This window comes from Pectinophora gossypiella, chromosome 13, assembly GCF_024362695.1.
Source record: "Pectinophora gossypiella chromosome 13, ilPecGoss1.1, whole genome shotgun sequence".
Classification (NCBI taxonomy): domain Eukaryota; kingdom Metazoa; phylum Arthropoda; class Insecta; order Lepidoptera; family Gelechiidae; genus Pectinophora; species Pectinophora gossypiella.
In genome coordinates this window covers 6276371-6291223 of record NC_065416.1, presented here as the reverse complement: position 1 = coordinate 6291223, position 14853 = coordinate 6276371, and the positions used below count along the sequence as shown (strand labels likewise).

Here is a 14853-nt window from a genome sequence, read left to right as displayed (position 1 = left end):
CGTATTCTCATGATTGTTTGTGAAATATTGTTGGTGTAATTTTGTGTTTTTGGTTTTCATTTCGTTTTGGATCCTACGTCACATTTTTCCGTTTTATATTTACTTATTATCTTTTTAAATGCCATGTTTTTAGGTCACGGTTGTTTAATAAAAACTATTAATGCAAAGTAAACTTTTAATTTACCGGCATTAAAATTGAATACGACTTTTAAGTAAATAATTTATTAAGTATTTGAAATGATATACTTATTTGAATTTTAATTAAAAGTAAACAAAATAGCAATTTAATAATTTATTCATCAGTATTTTACTTATTTAGTTGAATTAATTACACAAGGATGATACTTCTAAATTACTAAACATCTTAGAAGATATGTTATTACCATTACCTCATTACTTATGACTGACAATACAATTTTCTTTCTCATAAAACATTTCAGTACTTAAGGATCAAGGGCTGATTTTTCAATAAACCGTTAAATTGTAATTATCTGAATAAAACGATAACATTTTGTATGAAACAATTTAAATTTGAAAGAATTCATTCTTCAAATGGATGCTAACTTACTTGCTTTGCTACTTTTGAGAAATCGGCCCTAAACCCGCCTAATTACAAGTTAGTCGATATTGATTTGTAAACGTGCTAAGGACATGCTCGTAAACACTCGTAGCTTTTTGCAATAGTATTTCAAAGCGACGAAGTGCAAACGAAGGATGGTACGATACTTTCAAGAATAAAAACAGTAAAGCCTCCGTAGTATGCTGCACTGGTATCGCGCGCGTTGCGATATACGAAGCAACGCTATTGGCTAGACGGCACGGTTGCATGTGGGAGGTTCTTTTATGGTGTTTATAATATAAGATTGTATAATTTGTACAATGTTTTTCTACAATTTCGTCTTCGGTTCGTGAGCTATATGTATTTCTCTTCGGAAGGTCTGTGTCCAGTAGTACATGTACGCCGGTTGCACTTTGGATGCGTTTTAGTACGAATATGTACGAACACGTACTAATACGTATAAACACGTACAAATATGTATGAATACGTACGAACAGTTCCAACCGTAGTACTATGAAAATGCGCAAACTGGGTATGAGTTGGTGGTCGTAGACTTTTGCACCTTTAGGTACTTACTAGCCAAATTCGTATCAAAATGTGACAAATTATAGACAGTTTATGTTTGAGGATGCCTAAACTATGTTTATAAGGTCGCTACATATTAGACAAGCAGGGGTTTCTAGACTTGTCCCTGATGCACTGTTGGATGGCGACGCTCCTCGGCGTAGCGAATACGGAGCAGGGTCCCTCGACGGGCATCTGGTGCGTCAGATTGGATGCGCGCGCCGCGTCGTAGTCAGTCTCGCGTGGACGCCAGCAGAGCTCTGTACTGCCACAGCGACAGGTCATCTCGCGACAGATCTGCATTCAAATTATAATATTTATACCTATATAGTGCTTGTAGTAGGCTGAGCTGTAGGCCATCTACGGGGTCCACAGGTGGCGGATAGTGGAACGGCCATCAGATATGATGGTTGGCTGCGAATATAAAAATAAGCAGTCCCCGACCAAACAGCGACAAGATTAGCAGAACGTAGTGGGTAGCTCACTGGGACGGGCTAACCTATAAAATGCTACTTAGGTTCTATGACGATCTTGTGACGTAGCGAGTAGGCCCCTGATGCCGGGCAGCAGCGGTGTCAGTACTGGTTGGAGGCCGAGGAAATGGATTCTGGTAGGGCTCTAGCTAGAACATCGGTCGGTGTACTGCGGAACGGAAGGCGATTGGGGCAACCACCGTTCTACACGCCCTATTTATGGAGTAATGGCGATTTTTCCACCGACAAGAGCGCAGCTCTTAAATAAAGAGAGAGAGAGAGAGAGAGTGCTTGCTAAAAGGCTGCGAAAACAATTTCACCATCATGTAAAGTGGAAGTTTACGTCGTCGACAGGGCGAAGACGATGGTCTTTTATGTAACTCAAAAGTGGAAATATTAACACTTCATAATAAATCTTACAGACCACGGACCATTGACCTTTCATTCATAAAAGTATGACACTTGGAATCAAAGTATCGTCTGGTAGACCATTTGTCCTTGAAACGGTTAAGGTCTTACCGAAGCCAGGTACTCGTCGCGGCAGGCGTCGGGACATTCGCAGGTCCAGTTGGTGGGCGGCACGCACGGCACTGCGGGCGGTGTGTAGCACGTTTTCGGGTGCTTGTTGCAGGACTTTGAGCAGCACCTCTGGCACATCGAGTACACCTGCAATGAGATGGACAAGCGAATCGAAAATTGAACACTAAGCCAAAGAGATGACATATTCAGTACCCCTGCAGGGTCTGCACGCCAACTGAATTAAATCGGAAGCTCCAACCAATAGACGCAGCGAATGTTATGGACGTCGTTAATTCGGCGCGGCGGTTGCTATGCCGCGAGGCCAGCAGTCAAACGGCACATTCAGTATTTTCGAAATCAGATTCATTCAATACACGTGCATTTAAAATATTGAGTACATTTGCAACCAGATGTCACATTCAGTACACTTGCAATCAAATGGCACATTCAGTAAACCAGCTATAAATTGGCACTTTTAGTAAACTTGCAATGAGATGGTACATTCAGTACACTTGCAATCAAATGGCACATTCAGTTAACCAGCTAGAAGTTGGCACTTTTAGTAAACTTGCAATGAGATGGTACTTTCAGTAAGTACACTTGCAATCAAATGGTGCATTCAGTAAACCAGCTAGAAAATGGCACTTTTAGTAAACTTGCAATGAGTAAATATGCCGTTCGATTGCAAGTGTACTGAATGTACCATACATTCAGTACACTTGCAATCGAACGGCATATTCAACACACCTGCAATGAGATGGCACATTGAGCACACAGGTAAGGTGATGGCACATTACGGCATATTCAATAAGTAACATGCTTGTTGCCATACCTGCAATATAATATAAGCTATAACAAGCATGTTGTAGTATTAATATAGGTACAAATTGTAGGAAATTGCTTAAATAAACTAAATATACTTACTTATAGATATTAAAAGTCTACATTATTTGTTAAATGTGATCACATGTCTGTTGGCTTCATGAAAAAATAATAATTTTGAAAAATACAATATCATATCTTAAAACTAGAAATAAAGGAAGATATGGCAATATATTTTGTTGCTCATACAAAAGACATCAACGCGTATATGTTGCATGGACTAGAACTTTAAACATTCAACTAGCTCTCCGGTCAATGTTATCCAAGTGCCACAACGTCAAGATCCTTGTCGTCCTATAGAAATACCACTTACCAGCCAAACGGCCCTGGCTTGTTCGTTGCGGACATAAGGCAGCGCGTTACACAGCAGGCAGTTCTCAAACTTGGACAGTTCCGGGACGCCCAAGTTCTTCTCCACGCCTGATGTACCCAGCATAATCTGTAGATAACACCCAGCACAGTGAGCAATAAACTGTTAAATAAATTTACGCCTATTTCCCACCAGGGAAAGCAGAGACTACGGAATTCCACTGAGAAAAATTAAAGAAAATATTTTTAAAAGTTTGATTGAAATTAGTAGGTGTAGCTTATGTTTAATTTTTAGGACGCACTAAGGGCGAGGACAACTAAGTCGGCTATAGATTTTTTCTTTGTGTCGTATTCATAAAATAACGCTTCTGTATTTCAAGTTACTAAATATTTTAAATGTAAGCTCAAGCCCTACCTGCACCCTTTCCTTTGCGTGACTTATCGTAAATTTGTCTTGGATGACTTAGCTGGAACCGTATAAAAAAGAATAATACTACGTATGTATACAACGATAATAACTCTTTGCCCCGAAACAATTTGTTTTGGGCGCCGACCTCACTCCCTCTGGGTTATAGTCTTAAACAGGAGCAGATCCAGCTTTTATGTCAGGGGCGGTCACCAGCTCGCAGACAACCCATCTTTGTAGAGAATTAGATAAAATTACAGGGGTTAAGACCCCTATGCCCCCCCCCCCCCTGGATCCGCCCATGGCCTTTAATGACTAATGAGCTAATGAGTAAGAGGTAGAGCGTGCGGACTGTGTCTCGCTCTAACTTACGCGTTAGGCGACACACGGTAAGAATGATATGATAATTTTTGTATGGGTGCCCGAGGTGTGCTTTAATTTGTCCAGCAAAGTAGTTAATGCCATTTGCGGCAGATCCCGCCAAAAATAGCTGGAGGTTAACTGCATACGCCTAATAATGTGTAATAATATGCAGGTCTCTGACTTTGAAGGTGAAGTCATTCAACTCAAATCCAAATTCAAAAATATCTTTATTCAGTACGTAACATAGTTACACTTTGAATCGTCATTTTTACATAAAGAACGTCTCTCCGCCTAAAACTATTGCAGCTTCTCACAACCTGTAGCCAGGGAAAAGAAGCTTCAAGAAACACCTCGGCAAAGGGCCCTAGAGGTCCTTAAAAAAATAACATAAAATATTGTTGTACAATTTATACGAGACACATAGACATACGAGAGCATGATTATGACGATTACGTTACCTCACTAGCAAAGAACTGTATGTCCGGCGCACACAGGCCGAGACTGTCGACGTATGCGCACTGCAGGACCTTGGTGCCTTGCAGTCCCTTGACGACGTTGATAGTGACGCGTGCGATGGCATATGCGCCGGCTAGACACGGCGTCGCGGTCTTGCATCCCTTGGAGGCGCATACCGCCTCTGTACCGCCCATGATGCATGACGTCACACATTCCACCTGAGGAGTTGGATGCAATATTAAACATACATCAGCTCATGACTATATCCCAATGGCGGTAGTCAGCACATCCTCACCAGCTTTCTGTTAGACCAACGTGGGAGATGGTGAGTCGTATCGCCGTATGCAATATTAAAGATATGGACTTAGTTTATCTACATAATCCTAAGATTTATCTTAGGCATGAGTCAAGATTTAATAAAATCGTTTATTTTCATCGTATGATCATTAGAGAATACTTTTGGAAAGTATTATTCATCATCTCCATAGCGTTATACCGTTTTTCACGGGATCTGCTTACCTAACCTGAAGATTTGACAAGTTCGGTTTTTTATAGAAGCGACTGCCTGTCTGACCTTCCAACACGCGAAGGATACTTTTTGAAAGTATCAAGATTCGTACAACCATTTCGAAATGTGTTATACTTGAGGAGTGGAAGCAACAACACGGTTTCCTAAGAAACCGGTGAGGCGAGTCTCTCTTTTAGAAATAGAAGAAACAAGTGGGTTCACATAAAAAATAAGTCTTACCTGCTCTTGAGTCATAGAGCACGGGTGTATAGCCGTGGAAAGCAGGGGAACCATCGTTTGTGGGGTGGCGCCACCTGTCGTAGCAGAATTATAATATTTCACTCGATTAAAATACTAGCTACTGTTGACGACAGGTCGACATGGCAATCGGGGCATGACGTGAGCCGCGGAGGTGGGGTCGCCCCGCACACCCGCACAGTCCCCGCGGCGTCTTGGTCTTAGTGTCGCACGAGTCCGTATGTACCGCGTTTATCGATTATAATCTCGCTCACATAATTTATTGAATTAGAAATTAACATTAACACAAAAGAAAAACAATAGATTTAAAAGAAATCTAATCTAAATATGTATGGTCAATCAAAATTATAAATATAGCAAGTATATTTTACATATAATTGAAAACTAAGAATAATATTTTAGAAATAAAATTAACGTTAGATGATTCAGCTGAATAAATATTAACTTAAATGAAAACGTGGTATTATTTTATTCACATTTTGTTACAAACATAATAAAAATATAGCGATATTGAAAACGTCACGTCACTAGAGAATTGCCATGTCGACCTGTCGTCTACTATAGATAAGTTTACAGATTTTGTAGATCACTATAACGGTATGCGAAGTTTATGCGTTATCTGATGCTCTCATCCGTGTATAGAATAATCTCCGGCATATATGTTTATATCCCTCTATTATATGATAACTAAACTTTGGATTACGAACACGATAAATATATTAAACCAATGTTTTGTGTTTAAGTGTTCTCTAGTTTATGCGGCCTTAGGTACATGCGTATACTATGTACTTAGATTAGGGCACAACCCGGATACTCCATAGAAAAATCTTGTCCTTACCATATGCGTTTGAGCGAACAGTCTGGTCGCGGTCCTTTACTCCTTCTTCTTACGGCCATTTAGACCAGAATGAGTGTCAGCAGGGGGGTGAAGTAAATCTAACTCGGCAATGATACCAATTGGTGTGGGGTGGAGAGTCTCCGTTCTACGTAGTATTATCGTATGGTTAGGGCTAAGTTATTGGAGATAATAGTAATACTTAGTCTGTCCTGGGTCCCGATATCTATTTATAGAGAAGATAGACCGGTCAGCGCTCCCCATCCGTCCGTACAAGTATTTACTGCCATTTGCAGCTAAGCAACAAAAACACGTTAAAAAGAAGAGATGCTACTACGGACCTATAACCGGCACGCGCACGGACTCGGGCGGCACGCGCAGGAAGTCGGCTAGCACGGTGTTAGCGCGCACGCAGTTGAGCTCGACGCAGCCCAACAGCTTGCGCGGGTTGTAGCAGCTGCGCAGCCGCTGGATCTCGCCCACCAGTGGGACTAAACTCTCCACCGGCTCCGTGCCTATTATTATGAAACACTGGAACGAAATACAAGCAGTGTAATGTTTACTTCAAAGATAACTGTGATAACGGTATAAGCAGGCCCAATTGTTTGCGGCATGCTTTCTAGGATATAAAGTTTACAGGCGATATAATATAACCCACACAACAGCAGCGGTGTATACTTAGTATCTATTGCGATGTGTGTTACTATACTAGCCTTGGTCTGTTAAGAGTCTTACACATAAAATAAAAAGCATACTCGTATATACGTCCTACTGCTGGGCACAGGCGTTCCCACAATCAACCGGAGGGGGTATGGAACATAATCCACTACGCTGCGCCACTACGAGTTGGTGGAGGTGTTTTTACGGATAATAATCAAAACGGCTTAACCTGCCCTCCGAAGCACGGAATTATCTTATTTTTTCAGATAATATGGTGATTCAAGCCTGCAATGTCCCAAAGGACAGAAGAAACAGATGAGCAATTCACAACGTGATTTCGACAGTGTCCCCATCGGGAATCAAACCCGGACCTCCAGATCGTGAGTCCAACATTCTATCCACTAGACCACGGAGACTGTTAGAGTCGTATATTTGGAAGTATTTTGAATTCTTTGAGAAGACGTCGGTAGTTTTTCCATACAGATAGGATCCGACGACAGTCGAGACTGGGACTATTTTTGGTCTTCAAAAATCCGTCAGACCTTCAACTTAAATAGCCTATACCCTTAATAAATACATTTACACATTATTACAGTATAATAATATACACCTACTCATAGCCAGCTATTGACAGGGGTTCGTTTTAGAAGCGATATCAATTTCAAGTCATATTACTGAATTTGACACGCGGTTTGTGTCTCTAATATGAAATTTAGTTTACTGTCTTTGTTGAATGAGATATAATAGTCATAGTTTAGCCGATGGTACGTGTCACAATATTGTCCTTAAGTATATAGAAAAGTGTATGAAATTAGTGAAAAAAAAAGCAAATAGGTACTAACCGAGGGGCAAACATTGCAGATTTGAAGTGCAATTTCTGACAATATCGGTGCATTCTCCTCAAACGTGTCGCATGTCCCACGGGCTACTATTACCACTATTGCTGATCCCTGTAACACATAATCCACCCTTCTAATAGTACGGGTTAAGCAGAGTTACATATCACCAGAAAAAAGTTTCATTTTTGGCATAAGCTTAATACCAGGAAAAATATGTATATCTGTAGTTTAACGACTTATCCGCTTTAACGACTATTGAAAATATATGTTAATACGTGTTGTATTATTGAAGTGTTCCGAGTTGTTGTTGTATATTGTTTATTTATGTTGATTTATTGTAGCTGTAATATTATGTGTTGTTAATATTTATTACCTAGGTAAAGAAAGAATCGACAGACCGACATAGTTACCTGCCCTTTGAACTACTCCAAGTAAGACTAGAACATAATAGATATTGCGTGGCCAGAGCCATAACTAATGGGTAGTAGACAATCTGTACTTTAAGTCATTTTTGATACAAAAACGTTAAATGCATTAATAACCAGTATTTTGACTTTGGTAACACGTGATTTAGCTCTTCGTTCATATAATTCTCCATCATGTTAGAAAAGAAGTAATGAGCTGATTTCGAGGTCTTCCTTAAGGTCGCCTCAATGACGGAGTGGAGGAAGGCTCGAGTTAACATCATAGAATACGGGTGTCAACCCGTCGAGGTTTTTACGACATGCTCAGGAAGATGTATACGCAGCTAAATGTTCTTTGTTTTTATTCGCTACCAATACAACGAAGAAGCAAATATTATTATAGATAAGCCTTACCTTAAGCGCATCACAGAGCATGTGCTTGCCGGAGTAGGAGGAAATCTTGGGGCGGGTGTCCACGTGGCTCAGCTCCATCCCGAAGCCGCATGTGGCGCACTGGTCATACAGCGCCACCTCGTCGATCAGCGGGCACTGCTTTAACATTAGTGCCAGTGGCTGCCCTGGAGGAGGAGGAGGTTTTGTCAATGGCACCCTACATAGCAGCATAACATTCATTCATTCAAAATTTAAGAGTCAGGTTCTCGTCGGTGGAGCTCTTTCCAGATTTGTCGATCCTTTGCAAATTCCTTTTTCCGTCCTTTGTGTGACGAGACGTCGGCCATTTCTTTTATCTGGTTTAAGTAACTTCGTCTTGGTCTTCCTCTTCGCCGTTTATTAAATGCTTGAACAGCATGACATAAATAGCCTTTATACTTTCCAATCAACTGGACAGGCCTCTCTTCAATCAACCGGAGGAGATATAGAGCGGAGGTGTTTAGGCTAGTATTCCAGGAGCAATGCCTTAACGGCCGAAGCACGTTTCCTAAATTATTTCAAGCGAGAATATAATCAGATACCTCTGATTTGTGGGTTAATGTTTCCACCAAAGTGGGAAGGAGATGAGACGACCGGAGATATGCAGAACCAATCATCGCGAGGAAGAAAACAACAGTTTCATCTCTCTCGCTCTATTGGACAAAGTGATTGGTCGATCCCGCACGTCTCATGATAATGAGACTGAAGCAGCAATAAGAAGATAGTAAATACCTATCTATGCAAGCTGTAATTTATTGTTTAAGACGGGCTAGGAAAAAAGTATTCTAAACAGGTGAGCATGTATGAAGATTTTGATGAGAGTGGAAGAAGTGAAAGTGGTGTCTAGGTTTATCTATATATGGATCGTTTATAGGTAAATAAGCACTCGCCTGTGCAGCCGGCGGCTCCGCAGACAGTGACCTTCATTCCGTCGGGGCATGTGGAGTAGCGGCGCCTGCGCACGGGACTCGCCCCGTGCAGCCCCGCCGCCCCCACCACCTGCCGGCACAAGCTACGACATACCCCCGCCAACCCACGGGCTAACACTACCATATTTTTGAACTTTAACTCTAAAGTTTAACTTTCTTTTACCAATAATTTTGAATTTTTCCTTCTTTTCTACGCTACCATAATTTTGAATTTTTCAACTAAAATTTCGTCTTGTTTTTCGACATTTTGACGTTGACATAGTGATCTAAGTAATACTCTTTGGAAGTTGGTAGACTGTAACTTTTTTTTGAAGTCAAAACATATTCTTTTATAGAAAAAAACCTATTATAAATACCTATATTTTAACCAAAGTACTCAAAATTCTAAATAGGTACATTGCACTACAAGAATTAATTTCAATGGATAGTTAACTATTTTTGACGGGTCGATACGTGATTAAATATCAAATACGGCAAAACACAATACCTTATTGTTCTATTTCAATGTTATTTAGAGATTATTTGGAAGTAATGTGACTTATTGTAGGTTTTCCGCAGATGACATTACAAATGGGGAGCACTGAGGTTTCACCCGCTCGCTGTATCCAAGAGATAATAAATTAGTATAGTAACGTGGTTTGACTCTACATTATTTCTACAATCTCAAATTTCTTTGTAGGAAGCTTCAAACCTTGGGAATCAGAGGTCCCCAACTACAACTCTTTAAGAGTTATATTTCGAATCGCTCACAGTGTGTAAAAATAAAGGACATTATCAGTCAAGAAGCTACCATCTCCTATGGAGTTCCACAGGGCAGCATTTTGGGCCCCTCTTTATTTCTCTGCTATATAAATGATCTTTGCCAATTAGCGTTGGAACAATGCAAAATAATATCGTATGAAGATGATACAACCCTCACTTTCTATGCCGATTCTTGGGATAATGTCTTTAAATATGTGCAGCAAGGATTTGACAGAGTCTGCTGTTGGCTAGCTGCAAACTCTCTTACCCTTAATGCGAGTAAGACCAAATTCATGGCCTTCACAATTCGAAATCCTCCGTATAATCAGTCTTCACAGTACAAGATCGTTGCTCATTCGTGTTCACTATCCAGCAATATGGATCACTGTAACTGTCCGAACATAGTCCAAACAAACAGCATCAAGTACTTGGGTATTATGATTGACAACAACCTGACTTTTGATGATCACATTCATTATATGGCTAAAAAAGTGCGACAGCTCTCATTTGTTTTTAAACAGCTCAGGTATGTAGCAGATAAGAATCTTATTAACACTATTTATCTAACTCTCTGTCAGTCTGTGCTGTCATATTGTGTATCATCGTGGGGAGGTGCAGCTAAAACCCATCTCGAGGAACTTGAGAGAGCACAACGATTAATATTAAAAATATGCCATTTTAGACCACGGATGTATCCAACGGAGGACTTGTATGGAGAGAGCAGGGTTCTAAATGTACGACAACTTTTTGTCTTGTCAGTTATACTTAGGCAACACGCTCAGTTAGAATTTACGACAGACGTATTAGTTTCTACATCTAGAAGAAAATACGCTGTTTGCCCTTCTACGTCTACCAGGACGAGCTTTGCAAAAAGATTTATCGGCTTTCAGGGCGGTCGACTCTATAATATGGCAAATCAACTACTAAATATATATCCAATGAACAGGGCTAACTGTAAAAGAGCTGTCACAGAATGGCTAATCGGGCTAACCTATAACGAAACAGAAATCTTGCTAGCGGTATTATCATAATTAGGTACTTGCAAAAAGTACTATTAAGTAACACACACTCTAAAAAAATTGCTCGCATTCACATACCCTCACACTAACTCACAAATACACGCATTCACACACACACACTCTCTCTCTCACACACACACTTACACACACACACACACACACACCATTCGCACTCACACACATACACACGCACACACACACACACTCACTCACAGACACACATTCACACATACACACACACACACTCATACACACACGGCATACATAATAATTAGAACATGATAAATAATCTTTCAAGGTTGTAAGTATGGCTACCCATTATGACTGCTGATCGGGAGGTGGAGGCCTGGAATCCTATAATACAGGGTATCCTAGTTTAGGTTCCAGCCTTTACACATGATCACCTGTTTTTGTTTAATCTAATGTCTAATGTACACCTTGTATCATGTTGTGAAGGAAATAAAAATATTTATTTATTATATTAAAAAAAAAAATCCATTATGAAATAACTTTAAAACTGGGACAGGGAAAACTGGGAAGGGATAAGACATCACGTTGGCTTAATAGTCTAGGATGATCCCTATACTCGTTTAATTTGAAACTCAGGCCAGAAGTTATCGTAGGAACGGTGTGTAGACTAGTGATTACTGTGTAAATGTTTTACAGCTTTGGACATATGACATAACCGAGCCACTATGTAAGTTATCTATGTTATTTATATATGTCGGATATTTTTTGTCTAATAGGTACTGGATAACCCAGTCAAATGAGATACTTTTTACGAAACGTGAAAACGAAAGATTTCTTTGGTTTTTGTATGGAAATCAAATGGAGCTACTGTATTCCGTCATCCATAAAAAATGCATCGAGTAGGCGTAAAGTAATCACTGCATTGCGCATAGGGCAGTCAGTAAAGATAACATCGCTTTACCATCATAATTTCAGCTTTCCAATTTTACCAATAGAAGCACAGGAATTTACTAGAAGGTTTTGGATCGCGTTGTGTCTCAGTTCAACATAACAAGCAGTTATTATGTTAAACAAAATCAAAAGATATTTCTGTCTAGCTCCCAGTAATAAAGTGAATATTAATGACATATTGAAACCTATATATTACATACTAACGCTCCTTGGACTTTTCCCGTATAATATCAGATATAATGAAGCCAAGAAGTGCTTTAAAACCATCAAACATTCCATTTACCTAAGATCGATGTGTGCTACGGCATTTGTTGTGGTGATTTACGCATTAATGTTGGAAAGTTTTCAGAAACTTATTGATATCAAGAGCGAAGACCAATGTCGTGTCGTAGTAATTAGTAAAACTAATTATTTAATAGAGCTGGTGGCATATGTATTGTACTGTACAGTCGCTTACGTTAGCGTGTTCTTGAGCCGACACAGATATATGCGTATTCTAAATGCAATAGCTGCAGCCTGGGCCGAGACAGCAGAAGATAATCGCAGCGAGCTTGTCAAACAGCTACGTTTTCATGCGTACGCGCTGGCAATGGGGGCTATAGTATTCGTACTCCTCGTAAACATGGGTTTATTTGCAACAAATGTCATGAGCACATGGCAAGCTATTCTGATACCACTAACATTCCGCTTACCTCAATTCATACAGTTCGCCAGTATGGGTTTTTATTTCACTCTTGTAATGATTGTGGCAACTTTACTATCAGATATTAACATGCAGATGGAGAAATTGTCAAAGCGAAAAAAAATATATACTAACAGGCGCAATGACATAGGTGATGGGATCTTCGTGAAGGTGGAACCGAAGCCTGATCTATCCTTGATGAGATTGGAGCTTGCTTACATAAGAGCATTTGAAATAAAAAGTGATATAATCAAAGTGTTTGAAGCTCCTCTGCTTATTTCTACCGTTCAGAGTTTTCACGCCATACTTATATGTATTTACATGACTTGCCACGGGGTAGTAGGACAATCGTTGATATATTCGCCATATTTTTGTGTTATTTTGCTCTTGTTCCAGTCAATAAAAATATTTTCTTTGGCGTTTGCAGGGTATAAGTTAAAAAGTGAGGTAAAAATATACTTTGTTCTTAGGATATCTAATCGCTGATATTGTTCTTGTTATATATGACAATAATTTTTGTATTTTCAGGCGCTGAAGATTGGTCAGACATTGCATCGAATACCGACGGAGCTGTGTGATACAAATATGTATTCAAAGGTGAACATTATTTAATAAGTACTATTAAATACTTAATTCTTCCATCAAACCTGGTTGTAGCGTAAGTGTTAGCAGCTTAGAGCACCACTGGCAGTCTCTTGAAATTATTTTTTACTTTAACTATATCTACAGATACAACATTTTTGCACTTTGATGAAGTGCTATGGATTTGAGTTCTCGATATATGGATTTTTCTCTCTTGATATGGCACTAATTTACACTGTAAGTATAAAAAAAATAGTAATTTTACAATACATTTGAAAGCAATCATGTTAACATAAATGGCCAGAGGTAGATGTATATACTCCTTTGCCTACCCCTTCGGAGACACAGGCGTGATGCCATGTCCTACGTCTGCAAGTACCTACCCATCAACACTAATTTAACAGCCGCGTTCTTGTTGGTGTAGCATTCTCCATGCTACTTTTTAAAAATAGGGCAGTGGTTTCCCCTTTTGCCTTCCGCCCCACAGTACACTGTCTGACCATCAAGTACCAACATTCAATGCATAGTGGTATCGATGTTATCTTGTGTTGATGTTAGTGATTTGCCGTTGCCGTGAATGACCCACTTTGGGAAAGTTCCCGGCAGTAAAAAGACGCTAAAGTTATAAAAAAAAAGCTTTATTACCTAGCCTTTAAGCAGATAAACTCAAGAATACAAGGAAGAAAAAATTAAAAAGAAATACAGCTAGGGTCCTAACTATTAAAGAGTTTTTACAACGGAAACATTCGCACTTTTGAAACATTCACGGGAACCACATCACTGTTTACGCTAAAACTATTGTTTCATTTCAGATGGTGGCATCTGTTACTATGTATCTACTGATTTTGATACAATTAGAACATTAGAGTTTGCTCCACAAAACGGTGGTGGTCTAATAATTCGATAAGTCAAATAGCAAGGCTCAGTAATAACCCTGACAACAGGGTTGATGGGATTGGTCATCCACCTCACAATCCACACTATAGAAGAAGAAAAAGCGAGGCTCCAAAATAAAGCTATTTGTTACCCAAGCTATGAACTCTATGTAGTGACTGATCCTTTCCCCACACTTAGAATAATATTCAAAATATTCTTAGCGGATAACTTAACACCATAATATTAATTATTTTAAAATTAATATTTATTCACTACACTGCATACAAAAGTTTGATTGAATTGAAGCATTCAATGAATAAATAACTTTAAAGATGTTATCGCACAAGGTATTAAAATTTCTACTACACTTTTCAATAACGATTACCCATAGGCATGAACAAATGAAATCACTAAAAGTAATAATGTTAGTTACGGTCTGTTAGCAGCATAAGTGTAAGGTTTGGTTTTCAGTTCTTTTAGTAGGTAACACAGTGGACATGTTTTCCAAACTCAGGGGATTTTTCAATCCTCCAATTGAAACTGAAAGATTAAACATAAATGAGATTTTAAAGCCCATTTATTATATACTGTCACTATTCGGAATGATTCCCTATAATGTCAGATATAGTAAAACTA

The 14853-nt window shown here is 39.4% G+C and overlaps 1 protein-coding gene across 1 annotated transcript; it reads right to left on the bottom strand.

The window, feature by feature from the left end:
• Positions 1 to 1213: 1213 nt before the first annotated feature.
• LOC126371996 (malate dehydrogenase, mitochondrial-like) lies at positions 1214 to 9520 on the bottom strand. The gene is made up of 9 exons (XM_050017494.1): positions 9358 to 9520; positions 8450 to 8613; positions 7635 to 7742; positions 6474 to 6663; positions 5280 to 5353; positions 4534 to 4749; positions 3311 to 3436; positions 2116 to 2262; positions 1214 to 1420 (listed from the first exon to the last, which is right to left on the bottom strand). Exons 1-9 carry the CDS (start codon positions 9518 to 9520, stop codon positions 1214 to 1216), a joined length of 1395 nt encoding a protein of 464 aa, XP_049873451.1.
• Between the last annotated feature and the right edge of the window lie 5333 nt (positions 9521 to 14853).

Coding starts and splice junctions, on each gene's coding strand:
- LOC126371996 (XM_050017494.1), bottom strand. CDS start 9,520: ATGGTAGTGTTAGCCCGTGGGTTGGCGGGGGTATGTCGTAGCTTGTGC. Junction 8,614..9,357: donor CGGAGCCGCCGGCTGCACAG/GCGAGTGCTTAT, acceptor CTCCTCCTCCAG/GGCAGCCACTGGCACTAATG. Junction 2,263..3,310: donor AAGCCAGGGCCGTTTGGCTG/GTAAGTGGTATT, acceptor ATCTCATTGCAG/GTGTACTCGATGTGCCAGAG.